Consider the following 18,391-nt stretch of genomic DNA (forward strand, 5'->3'; position numbering starts at 1 on the left):
ATCCTGAGTGTCTCTAATCAGCAAGGTGAAGCCTCTCACATGGTAGTCTTACTAAAAGGCAGGTGGCCCAAAACTCTTTCTTAAACTTAGATAGCATCGGTGTACGGAGATGGCGATGGCACCCCACTCCAGTACTCTTGCCTGGAAAATCCCATGGACGGAGGAGCCTGGTAGGCTGCAGTCCATGGGGTCGCGAAGAGTGGGACACGACTGAGCGACTTCACTTTCACTTTTCACTTTCATGCATTGGAGAAGGAAATGGCAACCCACTCCAGTGTTCTTGCCTGGAGAATCCCAGGGATGGGGGACCCTGGTGGGCTGCCGTCTATGGGTTCGCACAGAGTCGGACACGACTGAAGCGACTTAGCCACAGCAGCAGCAGCAGCAGCGGTTTATAACATTCTGTAAGTTTCACGTGTACAACATTATATTTCTACTTCTGTATATGCTACAGCGTGCTCACCACCAAAAATCACTTGCAAAAATCCCTCTAGGGGTACTGCATGGTAGAATGAAAAAATCACAGGAGTTTAAAATAAGGATTCAAGTCATATCCAAAAAATGTCTGATACCTGACCTTGGATTCCACCTCTGAGCTATCTGCTCACTGGTCTTGGGCTGTCCCTTATCCTGTCTGAGTCTCACTTTCCTCATCCGTGAAATAAGAAGAATGTATCTGTGTGTGCATGTACCAGGAAACACATTTCACATTGTGACCCAGCCCCACCCTCCATATATATTAATATATAATATATATATCCTAGTTGCCTATATACATATATATCCTAGTTGCCTATGTCTTACCTACAATTCCATAACCCCTGGGCTTCCCTGGTGGCTCAGACGGTGAAAGAATTTGCCTGCAATGCAGGAGACCCAGGTTCGATTCCTGGGTTGGGAAGATCCTCTGAAGAAAGAAATTGCAACCCACTCCAGTATTCTTACCAGGAGAACTTCATGGATAGAGGAGACTTGCAGGCTACTGTCCATGGGGTCACAAAGAGTTGGACAGGACTGAGCAACCAACACTGAGCAATTCCATAACCTCTAGATCCCTGAAATCACACAGGGATTTTGGTAACTCATTTGAGCAGTGATCTTGCTCTGCACTGATCTGAGGCTATTTATTGTTATTACATTCTTTATCACATTTAATGTGAATATTCTTTTGTTTCACTGCCAAAACATGAAAGCAGTCATTTATAGGGTGCTGCAGCAGCAGTAGCAGCAGCCAGTCTCTGCTACAAGTAGTAACTAACAAAACACATCCGTCGTATTCCTTCTATTTGTGTGTGTGTGTGCTCAGTTATTCAGTTGTGTCCGAATCTTTATGGCCTCATGGATTGTTGTCTGCCAGGCTCCTCTGTTCTTGGGATTTTCCAGGCAAGAATGCTGGAGTGGGTTGCCATCTGCTACTCCAGGGGATATTTCCGACCCAAGGATCGAACTCATGACTCTTGCATCTCCTGCACCGGCAGGCGAATTTTTACCACTGCATCACCTAGGAAGCCCTCCTTCTCTTTCTGAAGGTTTAACATTGTAGATTCCTGAAGACACCTAAATCCCAGGATTAGATAATTATTTCCGGAGGTTTGGAAGTCCAAGATCAAGGTAGTGGTGGCTTCTGGTGAGACCTCTCCTCCTGTCCTCACATGGCCTTTCCTCTGGGGGAGAGGGAAGGAACAGAGAGAGAATCTGGTGTCTCCTTTTCTAATAAAGACATTAAACTTACTGGGTTAGGGCTCCACACTTATGACCTCATTTTACCATAATTACCTCCTTAAAGGCTCAGTATTCAAATACAGTAACCAGGGGGTTAAATCTTCAACATATGAATTGGGGGGTGGGGGCAGAACAGTTCCATCCATAGCCCCAGGTGACTCTACCCAGAGTGCCCAAGTGATCGCTGCTCAAGTAAATGAATTTTAACTGCTGCTGCTGCTAAGTCGCTTCAGTCGTGTCTGACTCTGTGCAACCCCATAGACGGCAGTCCACCAGGCTCTGCCATCCCTGGGATTCTCCAGGCAACAACACCGGAGTGGCTTGCCATTTCCTTCTCCAGAATTTTAACTAATTTATACTAAATACCATTTTTTTTAATGTGCTGTAGAATTTATTGCAGATACCATGTTATGATAACAAAAGCAGATCATCCTTAAGGCATCAAATTTGTTTATTAATTTAAACAAAAATATATGATCCCTGTCACACAAAGAGATAATTTTAAATTTACTTTGAAGTTGAGCCAATCAATACATATATACTTGGAAACTATGCACCTAATGCGCTAAGTCCTTTCAGTCACATCTGACTCGTTGTGACCCCATGGACTATAACCCATCAGGCTCCTCTGTCCATGGGATTCTCCAGGCAAGAATACTGGAGTGGTTGCCATTCCCTTCTCCAGGGGATCCTCCCGACCCAGGAATCAAACCCACATCTCCTATATCTTCTGCATTGTCAGGCAGGTTCTTTGTCACCAGCACCACCTGGGAAGCCCAGCTGTGCTCCTAGTATCATATCATACCAGAGACAAGGCTGCTGTCCTCACAGAGTACATGGATCACTGGTAATCAATCCTTAACCTAGTGAATAGCATAAAATATTGGGGAATATTGGAAAGCGAACAGATTTCTCTGGACACTGTTTATCTTGCCCCTCTGAGAGACTTGTAGATCTAGATGCGATTACTTTGGAAAAGAGGTCTTGTTTAGTTCAGAGAATCATCAAAGAGTACAATATAGTTGTGGGCTAATTAGAGACTAAAGAAACTTTATAAGGAGAAGTAGGCTTGGAAATCAAGCAGTCCTCTAAGCATCAGTGATTTCTGTAATGTCCTCCAATGCCAAGTGACCACTAGCCTCCTATTTCCCATTTTGATGATTCCTTGATGAGAGGTAGAAGGCATAAAGAATATTGCCAGCTATAAAATAAACTACACTCCAATGCCTATGGAGAAGGCAATGGCAACCCACTGCAGTATCTTGCCTGGAAAATCCCATGGACGGAGGAGCATGGTAGGCTGCAGTCCATGGGGTCACGAAGAGTCAGACACAACTGAGCGACTTTACTTTCACTTTTCACTTTCATGCATTGGAGAAGGAAATGGCAACCCACTCCAGTGCTCTTGCCTGGAGAATCCCAGGGACGGCGGAGCCTGGTGGGCTGCCGTCTCTGGAGTCGCACAGAGTCAGACACAACTGAAGCGACTTAGCAGCAGCAGCAGCAGCCAATGCCTATGATTGCTAAAAAGAAATATTTTTTTTTAAATAGAAGAAACTCACTGAATCAAATGAATGCTAAGCAGAGCCAACACAGTATACTCAAAACTGAGGTAAGAAACCTCTAATTACACAGGAAATCAATACAAGGATTAATCATTTTAAGAGAAGAATCATTTTCCCATAGCCCCACAGCTATGAATGATATCTTCATGAGCCGGGGCTGCCTTCTCCAGGGAATACTGGGGACCTATTACTGAACTGTGGTGTTGGAGAAGACTCTTGAGAGTCCCTTGGACTGCAAGGAGATCCAACCAGTCCATTCTAAAGGAGATCAGTCCTGGTTGTTCATCGGAAGGACTGATGCTAAAGCTGAAACTCCAATACTTTGGCCACCTCATGCGAAGAGTTGACTCACTGGAAAAGACTCTGATGCTGGGAGGGATTGGGGGCAGGAGGAGAAGGGGACGACAGAGAATGAGATGGCTGGATGGCATCACTGACTGGATGGACATGAGTTTGAGTGAACTCCGGGAGTTGGTGATGGACAGGGAGGCCTGGCGTGCTGTGATTCATGGGGTCGCGGAGAGTCGGACATGACTGAGCGACTGAACTGAACTGATTACTGGTCTCAACCAACTAATTTCCCTCCCGGCTTGGAGGGCTGCTGCAAACTGCTCAAGTGCCTCCTTGGAGAATGAATGGAGAGCTTCTCCTTTTATGCTAGATTCCTTTGTCATGGATCCCGTGGGTTTATTTCAATAGGACCTCTGCAGCCAACAACTATTACTCACCCTCCATGTGACAAAAAATTCAAATCATCACTAAGATTATTAGCAAACATTTCAATAATCACATCAACTTTTTTTCACCAACAGATTTCTTAATTTTATCAATACAATTAGCTTCTTTGTGATTAAGCACTTCGTGGGCTCCATTTGGAAAGCAATCTTTTGTTTTTCCTCGGTAGTAGCTGTGCCCCAAATTTTTTAAGCCATAAGTTCTAACCATTTGGCATGCTGCTCTTCCAGCTCCTCCACTAGCCCCAGAACACTTCCTCCAGCTTTGACAGGCACTGTGGAGCAGACTCAATAAGCAGTAAAACACGAGATCCTGATGGCAGCTCCTTGTTTAAAATCCAGTTTTTTCTGGCAGCGTGTGAACAGTATGATGGGCTCCCAGAGCATTCTAGGCGTAGCCCCCAGAGATCGTCCTGGTAGTGAATGTCACCTTTCTGAAAGCAGATACATTCTCTCCAGCAGCTTCTACTATTCCAGCCACATCTCAGCTAGGAGTATAAGGTAGAAATGGTTTTCTACTGTGAGTGCCAGAGCAGACATATGCGTCCACTGGGTTTATACCACATGCTTGGACTTTGTTAGAACCTGGTGGTCTTTCAGAATTGGTACAGCAACATCCAACTGGAGTTTCAGCACTTCGGGTCCACCAAATTCAAAAACTCAAATAGCTCTCACCAACTTCTGTCCTGTCACCATACTGATCTAGATACCTGTTCTAGGCTGGAAAATCAAAATCTGCAAGTCCTCCCCCATATTCCACAAGGTTTAAAAAAAAAAAAAAAGCTACCACCACACATTTTTCTGGGCTTTTCCGGTGACTCAGACAGTAAAGAATCTGCCTGCAACATACGAGACCTGGATTTGATCCCTGGGTCAGGAAGATCCCCTGGAGGAGGGAATGGCTACCCACTCCAGTATTTTTGTCTGAAGAATTCCATCGACAGAGGAGCCTGGTGGGCTATAGTTCTTCAGTTCAGTTCAGTTCAGTTCAGTCGCTCAGTCGTGTCCGACTCTCCGCGACCCCATGAATCACAGCACGCCAGGCCTCCCTGTCCATCACCAACTCCCGGAGTTCACTCAAACTCATGTCCACAGAGTCGGTGGGGTCGCAAAAAATCAAAGACTGCTGAGCTACAAACACTTTCCCTTTTTCACTTCACAAGTTCTAACATTATTCCCTTTCCTTTCATTTAGATATTGAGATCTTTTTTGAGGATGTTGTTGAGTGTCTCTGGGACATACTGAGCAGAGAGGAACTGCTACTCCTGCTGACTGAATTCCTGAAGAAAATTAAGGCTAAGGCTGGTTTGTCCAGGTAACCTGCACAGGTGTATCAGGAAGGTCACCCACACCCCGAAGCACCAGGCTAGTTTCCTCCTGGCAGGCTCATCTCCTCCAAGGAGGACCATATGGTGGGGCTGAGGATGATCCTTCTCAACATCTCACGAGGAATATTTCCTCCATGTCATTTGCTGGCAGTGAACAACCTTGAATTGAGAAAAGATGAAACCTGCAAGAAAGGAGCAGGTTATGTGACCTTGGACATGTTACTGAACTACTCTCTGCTTTTGTTTCTTCATCTGTCCAGTTAAACTGTGAGGACACCGAGATCATGCATGCAACGAGCTTCCCATAATGACTGACACAGAGTAGGTGTTCAGTCAATATTAACATTTTAAAAACTTGTTGGGAAGAGACAGGGGCCAAGAGTCTTCTTTCTGGTGATGAAAATCAAGCAGAATTTCCTTCGGGGCAAGTCAGAAAATTCTGACGCCATCGTTTGTATTGCTCAGGCTTCTGCCTAGAGCCTTTCTACTCCCCATCTTAGGAATTGTACCAAACGATTGTATCAAACCAAACAGCAGGATCCTGCTGGCCCATAAGGCAGAGAGGCTAGAGAGGAACTGGCTGGAACTGGTGGGATCCTGGATCTAGTCCTGCCCAACTCTGGGGCTCTGGGCTTATATGTTAGAGTCTCAGACTTGCCTCTGTCCAGTGGGAACAGCAATTCAGTCTGATGGACTATGCTCATGGCCTCAGAGTGAACTGTAGGGTTAGAGGCGGGAAGCAAGGACCAGGGAGGCCTGGGCCAGGGTCAGACCCAGGGGTCAGGGTGGAGCAGAGGGTCCAGGTTGGAGGACTAGTAGGCAGGCTTGGGCAGCAGGGCCAGGACTAGAGTGAAGAGAGTCGGCCCTGAGGACACAGGACTGAAGGGGCTGTGACCCTAGCAGAGGTCCCCTGAGTGGGAGGGAGGACATTCTTCCCTCCCTGACGGGATCCCCTCATGCTGGGCTAGAGGGCCCTGGGTGACCGTGTCTGTACACCCTGCCTGGGACCTGGCTTCTCACTCCATCTGGGACCCTCTTCTAGTCTACGTGGAGCCACCCTGAGAGTGGAAGGCCGTGTGGCTCAGTGAGCCCTCCAGGGTCACAATGAGTGGCTGCGATTGTGTGTCATTTGAGGGATTCTGAGGAGCCTCATGCATCCCCAACAAGAGGAAAACACTTCCTCCCCCATATATGTAAGTGCAGGTCTCTTCAGGCTCAGCCATTCAGATGGGTGTTTCCTCAAGTCTTTTGAATCTTTAGAGGATCCACAAAATTCCACATCACCTTGGTGTGCAGGCTCATGAGGCTGTCACAAATTAACATGTGACCCCTGAGAGGTCAGGGGTGCTGGGTGCTGGGTCAGGAGTCAGTGAGGTGGGCTTCAGAGGCCAGGGGAACCAACAGCACATCTCCTGATTTCCAGGCAGTTGGGTCAGTGGATGGACTCAGGGACCTTCTTCTGGGAAGGTCAAGGGCACAAGCCTTAGAAGACAGCAGATGGCAGACTAAATGACTGTTATGATGCCTTCTAGTTCTGACTTCGGGTTTGTTTTTTTTTTTCTACAAACTCTAAGTCACAGAGACAGCCAGTCTGCAAAGGGTGAGGGCACAGTACCCAGGACTATGCTTTCATTTGAACCAATGGCAAATTTAGGGGATCCCCAAAACCACCCTCAGGTTTGAGAATTCCCTGTAGAACAGACAGGACTCACTGAAAGCCATCCTGATCCCAGTGTATTACAGGAAGCCTGTGGGTTTTCATCAGTCACAGGGCAGAGTCTGGGCGGATTTCACACCCGAAGCTTCTATTGTCGCCAGGATACGTTACCGTTCTGGAACTTGGTGTATGGCAGGGCACACGGACCACTACCTTCCAGGGACACTCACCCATTTAAAAAAAAAATTATCCTGACTTGTGGTCTCCAGCTCCTCCCAGAGGTCAGACTAATGTCTTAGAGTCCAGCTCCTTCAGAGGTCAGAACTGATACCACATGACCCAGAGGCCCCATCATACATCTCATCAGACTGTCCAGTGGCAAGAGGCCCAGGCAGATGAGAACATTCATATCAGCCAGAATATTCTAGGGGCTTACGGACCACTTCCCTGTAGCCAAGGGCAAAGAAATGTTGACTCCCCACTACACACTGAGGCCCTTGAATATAAGTTTTCTGCCCCAATCCCACTTTTCTTTATTTGTGGAGTTCCCAACCTACCAACTCTTTGGAAGTGATGATGTTGACCTGTCTATGAGGCATCTTTACCAAATATCTATATTTTTCTTTTTGGCTGAGCCACGTGGTTTGTGTGATTCTAGTTTCACAATCAGGGATTGAGTCATATCCTGGGCAGTGAGGGTGCAGAGACCTAACCTCTGGACCACCAGGGAATTCCATCAAATACCTCTCTTAACTTACCAGAATCCTAAGGTGACATTTGCTTATCTGTTCCAGGATTAAATGGGGCTTCTCTGGTGGCTCAGATGGTAAAGAGTCTACCCACAATGCGGGAGACCTGGGATCAATCCCTGGGTCAATAAGATCCCCTGGAGAAGGAAATGGCAATCCTCTCCAGTATTCTTGCCTGGGAAATCCCATGGACAGAGGAGCCAGGCAGACTACAGTCTATGGGGTCTCAAAGAGTCAGACATGACTGAGCGACTTCACTTTCTTTCTTTCCAGGATTGAATAAGTATATGAAGCATCTACAAGGTACAAAACCTGTGTTTAATGTTGAAAGAGAAAATTTTACATTTGTAAAAATTCTTTTCTAATAGATTTATAATGCTAAATCCATATTTATGCAGAATAGACATTCAGTTCCGTCGCTCAGTTGTGTCCAACCCTTTACGACCCCATGAATCACAGCACTCAAAGTCTCTCTGTCCATCACCAACTCCCGAAGTTCACTCAAATTCATGTCCATCCAGTCGGTGATGCCATCCAGCCATCTCATTCTCTGTCATCCCCTTCTCCTCCTCCCCCAATCCCTCCCAGCATCAGAGTCTTTTCCAGTGAGTCAACTCTTCGCATGAGGTGGCCAAAGTATTGGAGTTTCAGCTTTAGCATCAGTCCTTCCAATGAACACCCAGGACTGATCTCCTTTAGAATGGACTGGTTGGATCTCCTTGCAGTCCAAGGGACTCTCAAGAGTCTTCTCCACCACCACAGTTCAAAAGCATCAATTCTTCGGTGATCAGCTTTCTTCACAGTCCAACCCTCACATCCATACATGACCACTGGAAAAACCATAGCCTTGACTAGACAGACCTTTGTTGGCAAAGTAATGTCTCTGCTTTCTAACATGCTATCTAGGTTGGTCATAACTTTCCTTCCAAGGAGTAAGCGTCTTTTAATTTCATGGCTGTAATTAGCAACTGCAGTGATTTTGGAGCCCAGAAACATAAAGTCTGACACTGTTTCCACTGTTTCCCCATCTATTTCCCATGAAGTGATGGGACCAGATGCCATGATCTTAGTTTTCTGAATGTTGAGCTTCAAGCCAACTTTTTCACTCTCCTCTTTCACTTTCATCAAGAGACTTTGAGTTCCTCTTCACTTTCTGCCATAAGGGTGGTGTCATCTGCATATCTGAGGTTATTGATATTTCTCCCAGTAATTTTGATTCCAGCTTGTGCTTCTTCCAGCCCAGTGTTCCTCATGATGTACTCTGCATGTAAGTTAAATAAGCAGGGTGACAATATACAGCCTTGACGTATTCCTTTTCCTATTTGGAACCAGTCTGTTGTTCCATGTCCAGTTCTAACTGTTGCTTCCTGACCTGCATATAGGTTTCTCAAGAGGCAGGTCAGGTGTTCTGGTATTCCCTATCTCTTTCAGAATGTTCCACAGTTTATTGAGATCCACACAGTCAAAGGCTTTGGCATAGTCAGTATGGAACCTATTTTGCAGACAAACAAACTGCCTTTCTGATCCCTTGACCTTCATTGTCACAGGCAAGATGTGGTTGCACTCCACAAATATCTAAACGAATTGAAAGGAGACTTGATCGGGAAGGACCAGGAAACACTCACAAAAGGGCAGCTGGACAGGAAGAGGTTTCTGAAGAAGTTTCCTCGGGTGAAGCAGCAGCTGGAGGAGCGCATAAGGAAGCTCCACGAGCTCGCAGACAAAGTTGACAAGGACCACAAGGAGTACACCATCTCCAACGTGGTGGCCCACACCACTGGCGCTATATCGGGCGCCCTGACCCTCCTTGGCCTGGCTCTGGCACCCGTGACGGTGGGGGGCAGTCTGGCACTCTCGGCCGCTGGGTTAGGGCTGGGAGCAGCAGCTGCTGTGTCAACTGTGTCCACCAGTTACAGGGAAAATGCAAGCAGGTCAGCGGCCGAAACCGAAGCCATTGGCCTGATGTCAACTGGCATCAGGAAATGGAAGGTGCTCCTAGAGGTACTCAGGAGCAACCCCCGAATTGTTGATTCAACAGAGAAATTGGCAAAAGCTGTGCGACACATTAAAAAATATATACGTGCCATGGAAACAGGCAAAGACAACCCTGAATTTGCAGCCGATGTAGGCGACTACTTGGGCCCTGGGAAAATCATAGTTCCAGGCACCCGGCTGGTAAAGAAGGCCTGTTCTGTTACCATGGCTCCGGCAGCTGTCACAGGAGCCAGGATCATGGGTACAGCCACCGCAGGTGTCCTCCTCCTGGTGGATGTGGGCTTCCTAGTGAAGGAGTCAATGCACTTGCATAATGGTGCAAAGGCAGAGTCTGCTGAAAATCTGAGGCAGTTGGCAAGGGAGCTGGAGAGCAATTTGCAGGAGCTCAACAAGATGTATGAACTCTTGCAGTAGGGCCTGACTCAGCCACTCCCAGCACAGTGCAGGGATCAGGAGACACATGGGTCAAGGTGCAGAGGTACCTTGTTAGAGAAAAAAAGGAGAGGGAGGGAAAAATTTCGGAGCTGAGTATCAGGAATTTGGGGTTTCTGCAGCTGAGCATAGCAGGGGAGGGATGGATGTTGGTCCTGGCTCGGGGAGAGTGAAGGAAGGAGCCTGGAGCCTGGATTGAGGGAAGAGGGGGAACTAGAGAAGGGTGGGGCTGGGGGGAGAGAAACCACTTTTTTCCCTCATACTATGAAATTTTATTTTGAAGAATAGCCGATTAACAATGTTGTGATGGTTTCAGGTGAACAGTGAAGGGACTCAGCCAAACATATACCTGCATCCATTCTCCCCAAACCCCCTCCCATCAGAAACCACTTATTTTGAACTAAAGAAGTCACCGGGGGCAGAATAAAGGGAGAGGCAGGGGAACTAGCAATGAAAGACCAGGAACATGAACAGGTTGAAAATGAGAGAGAGTTAGGATTGTTGGAATCCAGAAGTAGCAGGGGCTCCTCTATCACCCTCACCAGGGTCTGATGCCCCAGCAAGAAGAGTCTCCCCCTGTTGGTGGCCTCTAGCCCTACTTCTCTGGCATCAACTCACCTTTGATCCCAGCAGCTTATCTTAATTAGCCAGTGACTTCTTTTGCTTGCTTGTTTCTTTAATTGAAGTTCAGTTGATTTACAATATTGTATTAGTTCCAGACATACAGGAAAATGTTTCAGTTATCACATATTTATGTATATATCTGTTCTTTTTAATTTTTTCGTTACAGATTATTACAAGATACTGAATATTTTCCCCTGTGCTATACATTAAGTCCTTGGGGGTCTTTTAACTCTGTTTTATGTATGGCAATGTGCATCCTTTAACCCCATACTCCTAATTTACCCCTCCCCCTTTGGTGACAATAAATTTGTTTTCTGTGACTCAGTCTGTTTTGATTTGTTAGTAAGTTCATTTGTATTCTTTTTTTTTTCTTTATTTTTGGCCATGCCAAGCAGCTTTTGGGATCTCAGTTCCCTGACCAGGGAATGAACGGGGCTTCCCTGGTGACTCAGCTGGTAAAGAATCCACCTGCAATGAGGGAGACCTGGGTTTGATTCCTGGGTTGGGAAGAGCCCCTGGACAAGGGAAAGGCTACCCATTCCAGTATTTTGGCCTAGAGAATTCCATGGACTGTATAGTCCATGGGGTCAAAAAGCGTAGGACACGATGAAACGACTTTCACTTTCAATTTCACAGCAGTAAAAACACCAAATTCTAAGCCCTAGGCCACCAAGGTACTCCCTGTGCTACTTTTCAGGTCCTCCATATAAGTGAGATCATATGTTTGTCTTTTCTGTCTCAGTTACTTCACTTAGTATGATCACCTCTAGATCCATACACGCTACTACAGATGGCGTGATTTAATTCTTTTATGGCTGAGTGCTATTCCACTGCATGGATGTGCCATACTGCTTTTATTCCTTTGTCTATTGACAGACACTAAGTTACTTCCATGTCTTTCTATTGTACATAGTGCTGCTAGGAACACTGAAGTGCATGTATCTGTTTGAATTGGAGCTTTTGTCTTTTCCAGATATATGCCCTTAAGTGGGATTGCTGGATCACACGATAGTTCTATTTCTGGTTTTTAAGAAACTTCCATACTGTTTTCCATAGCGGCTTCCCCAATTTATATTCCCACCAGCAGTGTAGGAGGCTTCCCTTTTCTCCACATATTCTCCAAAATTGTTTATTTGTAGACTTTAAGATGATGGCCCTTCTGACTGGTAGGGGGTGATACCTTATTATAGTTTTGATTAGCATTTCTCTAATTATTAGCAATATTGAGCATCTTTACTTATTCCTGTTGGCCATCTGTATGTCTTCATGAAGAATGGTCTATGTAGATCTTCAGGCAGTGACTTCTTGATGACGATGGTGAATATAATGGTGGTGGCCGCGGTGGTGATAACACAGTGGTTGGAACAGCTAACAAATTACAAGGTGCTGTTTGGGTCCGGAGTGCACTGAGAGATCAGTGCACTGGTCTGAAAATTCCCATGAAATTCCAGACGTTGTGCAGTAACAGAGGATGATTTGGAAAAAGCAAAAAGAAAGAAAGAAAAATGAAACCAGTTGGCTGCAACATGTCAAGGAACTTCGGGGTGTGTCAAGGAGATCACATGCCTGGGGCAAACAGATGTAGCCCATGGGACATCCAGGGGAGCCCGTGTCATCTGACTTGGGCTGAGCACAGGGATACTCCTCCTCCAGCCCCGGGGACAAGGATGGACACAGGGCACCCGAGGGTGATTGAGGGCAGAGGGCTTGTGTACAGGTGTGAGAGAGGGTCAGCCGTAAACAGAGGGGAGAGAGAGACAGCACACGCCTCACCCAGGCTGCCTTCACATTTCACCAGGACTCCTACAGGAACTTCCAGAACCATCTTCCTGTGTTTACCTTGGGGCACTGCCCCTGCCCCTACCCGTCTATTCCCCGTGTGGCTAGAATGACCCTTAAAAATATCGACCTTAGCAGCACCCGCTTCCAGCTCTTCCCTGGCACCCATGACTCTGAGCACAGATGCCCAAAGCCTCCCGGTGTAATAGGGGCAGGGTCCTACAGCCGTTAGCTTGAGACAGTTAGGAGACTGTCAGCAGGAGACCTGGGAGCAGGGTAGTTGCAGGTCCCACCCCACCAATAGTCAGCCTGGCAGCGGTGTCCCCTCAATGCGGAGTGTGGTAAGAGGCCGATGGCCACCTTCTCCCCACCCCTCCAGGCCTTCCAGCCTCAGGCCTGAAGGTGAGCTGGAGGGTGGGGGACAGGCTGGGGATGGTGACCTGCAGAGTTCCAGAGCCCCTGCTTGGCCGCCCACTGGCTGGGCCCATCCTTGAGAAGACAGTGAACCTCTCATCCATCCCCACTTCTGAGCCCTGAGGTGGTGGAGGTCTCCATGGGTCCCAGTCCACAGAGGCCTCAGCAACTGGAATAACTGGACACTGTCATTAAGGTGACAGCTTTAACCAGCTTCAGTCACTCCATTCAAGTTCCAAGAACTGGTCCAGCTGAGGTCAGTTGTCGATTCCGAGGAGGTGCCAGAGGTCAGGGTTAAGTGGCAAGGACATTGCCCGGCATTGCTTCAAGTCCATTCCATGGCGGGGGCTGTTCTCTAAGAAGGGCAATAGCTGAGGGCTAGGGATTAGCCTGAAGGGCATTTGCTACAACACATGTCCCTATGGATCCCATGCAACTGTCTCTCCATGTTAAATGTGAAGCCTGAGGGACAGCTGGGTCTGGGTGCCCGGCTGCCTCAGTGATGACGGCTGGACAGGGCCTAGGGACCTGACGGTGTTGTCGCTGAATTCTGCCTTCTTATCGGGGCCTGGGTATTGGTGGGAGTACCTAGGCTGGGTGCTTGAAGAAGGCTCCTGGGCAGGGTAAGCGGCACATAAGGGACCCTCTCCTCTTAGATAGGGCCTGGACCTCAGAGAGTGAAAGTTGATCCTTGAGAATTTGCCCTTTCTTGTCTGAACAGAAAATAACATTTCTTTTGTGGAGGTTTTGACAAACATCATGAGCTGACAGTGACCTGACCTTAAGAACAAAGGATCTGACAACAAGAGGTTTGCAAAAACTAACCACTCCCCTCCCACATCTTTCCTGTCCAAGGGCTTTGCTGAGAGATTTCAGGGACTTCAGGATGTTTAAGGAATACTTCTCATCTCTTTGCATGGCCCAGCAATATACCTTTCTGGGCCCCAAACTCTGATGTTTTGCTATTGTTTAGCTCACAGTATGTCCGGCTCTCAGACTTGCGTTCTGTAACACATGCAGCCCAAAGTATTCTCTGGACACTGGGGTCCCCTGAGGGCAAAACTAGATGCCATGTGGAGCCCTATACCACAGCCACAGATACAGAGCTCCACACCAAGGTCATCTCCCAAACTGACTGTGCCCCATAGCAACCGTTGCCATGAGCCCGGTAATCTAAACCGGCCAGCTCCCTGACCCCATAGTAGGTAAAAAAAAAAAAAAAACGCACCCTAACGAATCACCTAATGCCACACCTCCAGCAGGAATTTTGTGTTGAGGGTACAAAAATTGGCCACTGGCCCACAAAGAGCATCAAGCACGCCGGCTGATCAAACGATCAGCTCTCCCTGGTCCATCAGGAAGTCTGCCCACTGTCTGAGCAGCGCTCCTCACTCCCTCTGCCCTTTGTTCCCAATACTTTCTCTCTTCTAAATATCCTGTATCTGGAAATTCTTTCCAACCCTCACACAACCACATTTTTGTGGCCCATAGAGGGACTCTCAGAGGCTTTAGCAGCAGCCCTGGCTTCTCCCCACCAGAGGTCAGTAGCGCCCTCCCTACTTCTGACAACCAGAAATGTCTCATCCCGGAACATCTGCTGGGGGGGCGGGGGTGGTGACACAGTTCCCTGGGTGAGGTCACAGCACTGGATCTTAGCTCTGGAAAAAACCCTGGGAGCAAGGTCAGGACTGTGGGCAGGGAGGTTGACCGGCCCCTGCCTGGAGGTGCTGACCATGACCCTCGCCCCACAGGGCCTTCGCCAAGCGGCAGCACCAGCTGACGGCCATGAAGGTCCTGCAGAGGAACTGTGCCGCCTACCTCAAGCTGTGTCACTGGCAGTGGTGGCGGCTCTTCACCAAGGTGGGTCTGGAGGGGCTCCGTGTGGCACAGGAACGAGCGGGCCTCACGCTGGCCTCCTGCGGGGCTCAGGCCCCGGGGCTGGCACTTTGCCCTTGTGTTCCCAGGCCCAGAACTTGAACCGGGGATGGTCCTGCCCTGAGGGATCTCTAGGGGTATGAGCTGGGGCGTGTGTCCAGAGTGGATGGCCGAGGTGCTGTCGACCCGTGTCCCCACGTCAGCTCCACGTAGAGACAGCACTGCCTACTCAGGAAATCTGGCTCGGGATCTGGGTCTGACTAGGTCCTCCCGAGGCTTTACAAACATCCCTTTATTATTAAAGTGTGTCAGGCTGCTTTGTTCATAAAAAATCATCTGTGGTAGTTGCAAATTTTTAGATTTTTAATTTAAAAAAAAGCTTTCTTTTCTCCTCTTCCTGTAAAAACGGTAAAATTCCTGGTCTTTATCACTGTCCTTCCACGTCTGCACCCTTCAGAAGCTCAGCCGTAGAGCAGAGGACTGTAAGGTGGTCAGCTGCTGTCATCCTTAGGGCGCTGGTTGGATTCTGGCTCAAAGGAAGTGCTTCAAGTTTTGGGCTTCCCTTGTGGCTCAGCTGGTAAAGAATCTGCCTGCAATGAGGGAGACCTGCATTCTATCCCTGGGTTGGGAAGATCCCCAGGAAAAGGGAACAGCTACCCACTCCAGCATTCTGGCCTGGAGAATTCCATGGACTGTTCAATCCACGGGGTCCCAAAGAGTTGGACATGACTGAACGACTTTCACTTTCACGTCCACATCTAGAAGAGAGTAGCTTGTCCTACCAGGTCTACACTGGTGACTCAGTTTCCCTGTATTGCTCACTGTTTTGTATATGCTGGGTTTAGACTTATTTATAGCAAAGAAGGTATGTTTTGCACTCGGGCAGCAGGTCTGCACACAGGCCCCTGGGTCACTGTTTGGCCAGCCCGGTTGCTCAGGGAGCTGCAGGCTCCTAGACCAAACACTTGCCAGGCCTCCAGCTGCTGACCCGTCCAGCCTCCAAGCAGGTACACTTTCGGGCCCTGGGAATGGAGCAGCAGGAAGTGATGAGAGAGGTGGCAGCCAGCACTGGAGCTGGGGTGCTGCTTTCCGTCAGTGGGGCCCACTCCCATAGAAGTTCTGGGGGGCGATCTCCCCCTCTCCCAGCTGGTGGTGGCTGCAGCGTTCCTTGGCTGTGGCTATACCCCTCCATCCTGCCTCCGTCTCTTCGTGGCCTTCTCCCCCTACTCTCTGCTGTCTCTGTGTCTTACAAGGATGCTAGTTGATTTAGGGGCTACTCAGATAAGCCACCGGAGAAGGCAATGGCAAGCTACTCCAGTACTCATGCTAGAAAATCCCATGGATGGAGGAGCCTGGTAGGCTGCAGTCCGTGGGGTCACTACGAGTCAGACATGACTGAGCGACTTCACTTTCCCATTTCACTTTCACACATTGGAGAAGGAAATGGCAACCCACTCCAGTGTTCTTGCCTGGAGAATCCCAGGGATGGGGGAGCCTGATGGGCTGCCGTCTATGGGGTCACACAGAGTCGGACACGACTGAAGTGACTTAGCAGCAGCAGCAGCAGCAGATAAGCCGTAATGCTCTCATTACAAGATGTTTCACTTAAAGGGTTTTCAGAGACCCTTTTCCACATAAGGTCCCATACACAGTTGCAGAGATTAGGTCATGGACATACTTTTTTGGGGGCCACCATTTAACCCACTACAGGACCCACAAATAACAGTTCTCCCCCTTAAGGTCCTCTGGACTGATGTTCACCTTGTGTAGAAGTGCTGGAGGGTGCCCATGTCTGCCCACCAAGGGGGAGGGAGCAGTCCCCAGGGCTGCCTGACCACCCACCATGCATGAGCATGAGAGCCCAGGGGCCACTGATCCCAGAGTCCCTTGTGGAAGGGAGGGGTGCTTGCTCCCTTTCCAGCTGGCCATGTGTGTCCGTGGAGCCTGAATGTTAATGCCTCTCCTCATCCAGCCTCTCTTGTTCCCCCTGCTCATCTCTCCTCACTGCTGGCCCCTGAGGTGGACCGTCCACCCTGGTCCCAGCAAGTGCTCACCTCTTCACTTGCCTCCACCGAGCAGTCAACTTTCCTACTGGTCTCTGATTGCTGGCATTAGAGAGCCCCTCATCCCTACTTTCATACAGTTGCTTATTTTTCCAAATAATTCTGAAGTTTCCTCCCAGATTATGGTTGTGAATACAAAACTAGAAATGTCTGTGTTAATTTTCTGGCTGTGGTCCCCTGGGGAGATGGTGAGATGCCCAGAGGGGCACTGTGGAGGGATAAATAAATACAAGAGCAAGCTAGATCACATCCGATGCTGTGTCCCAGCATCTCCCCTCTATGTGCCAGCAACAGGCATTTAGAGACAGAGGACGATATGGTGCCCAGGTCAATGAACTTTGTTCTCTGAGTGTTGGGCAAATAAAAAGGCTTTAGCTTCCTATGAGCTTCCCTGGTGGCTTAGACGGTAAAGCGTCCGCCTACAATGCGGGAGACCCGTGTTCAGTCCCTGGGTTGGGAAGATCTCCTGGAGAAGGAAATGGCAACCCACTCCAGTATTCTTGCCTGGAAAATCCCATGGATGGAGGAACCTGGTAGGCTACAGTCCATGGGGTAGCAAAAAGTCAGACATGACTGAACGATACTGAACCTTTAAAAAAAACCTTTAAAAGTTTCATAAAAGACTACAGTGAGATCAGTCTCGAAAGATCAACAGAAAAGATGACACAGATTCTGTTCTTTGAATAATTTTTCAACAGTGACCAGGTAATATCTTTTAGTTTTTTTCCTGTGAAAATGTCATACTTTTTTCTGAATTAGCGGCTGTAGTAGAGACCAGTAGAAAGGAAAGTGAAGCTATTCAGTCGTGTCCGACTTGCTGTGACCCCATGGACTGTAGCCTTGTGGGATTCTCCAGGCAAGAATACTGGAGTGGGTTGCCATTTCCTTCTCCAGGGGATCTTCCTGACCCAGTGATCAAACCCAGGTCTCCCACCTTGCATCGGATTCTTTACTGTCTGAGCTACCAGGGAAGCCCCAAATTGACCAAATAATCATTCCCAAATTTTCATCCTTCAGTCCTTTAAAAAAAAAAAAAAACTAAAAATTAAAAAAAGTTTCTAATTATAGAAAAAAATACACAACATAAGATTAACTACTTAAGCCATTTTTAGTGTCCTTATTTTTTATAGAAAAGACACTGAGTTTAGGTGAGTATATGGCAGCCCTGCTCCCTTGTAGCTCCATGTAACCTCATTGCTAAATTTTGACTAATCAAAGGTGAGAGGAGTGATGTGTGGATCTTCTAGGTCATGTCTGTGAAGGGAAATTACGAGCTCTGTGTCCTTCTCTGCTCTATTTTGGGCTGAAATGCCTGATGAAAACCAGCTTCCACACTGAATAAGACCCCTCACTGGAAATGATGGCTGAGCAATAACAGGCTGGACTTCTGGTCGACTTACCTACCACCTACCTCCCAAATACCTAGGAACTTGGATTTTCATGTCTGAAATGAA

General features: G+C 48.0%; 1 protein-coding gene and 1 pseudogene across 6 annotated transcripts in view; one reads left to right on the forward strand and one right to left on the reverse strand.

Annotated features, from left to right (window-relative positions):
* Window positions 1-11,186, forward strand: part of LOC148777661 (apolipoprotein L2-like) — a 39,409-nt gene extending 28,223 nt beyond the window's left edge. For all 6 annotated transcript variants that reach the window (XM_088837194.1, XM_088837192.1, XM_088837193.1 and 3 more), the window contains 2 exons: window positions 5,216-5,336; window positions 9,303-11,186. In XM_088837194.1, coding sequence (XP_088693320.1) covers window positions 5,216-5,336; window positions 9,303-10,164 — 983 coding nt within the window. In that variant the 3' untranslated portion in view covers window positions 10,165-11,186. The remainder of the gene's footprint in view (window positions 1-5,215; window positions 5,337-9,302) is intronic.
* On the reverse strand, window positions 3,378-4,717 carry LOC129537003 (zeta-crystallin-like; annotated as a pseudogene).
* Window positions 11,187-18,391: the final 7,205 nt, after the last annotated feature.

This window comes from Moschus berezovskii, chromosome 6, assembly GCF_049115385.1.
Source record: "Moschus berezovskii isolate FMDL1 chromosome 6, NW_MosBer_1.0, whole genome shotgun sequence".
Lineage (NCBI taxonomy): Eukaryota > Metazoa > Chordata > Mammalia > Artiodactyla > Moschidae > Moschus > Moschus berezovskii.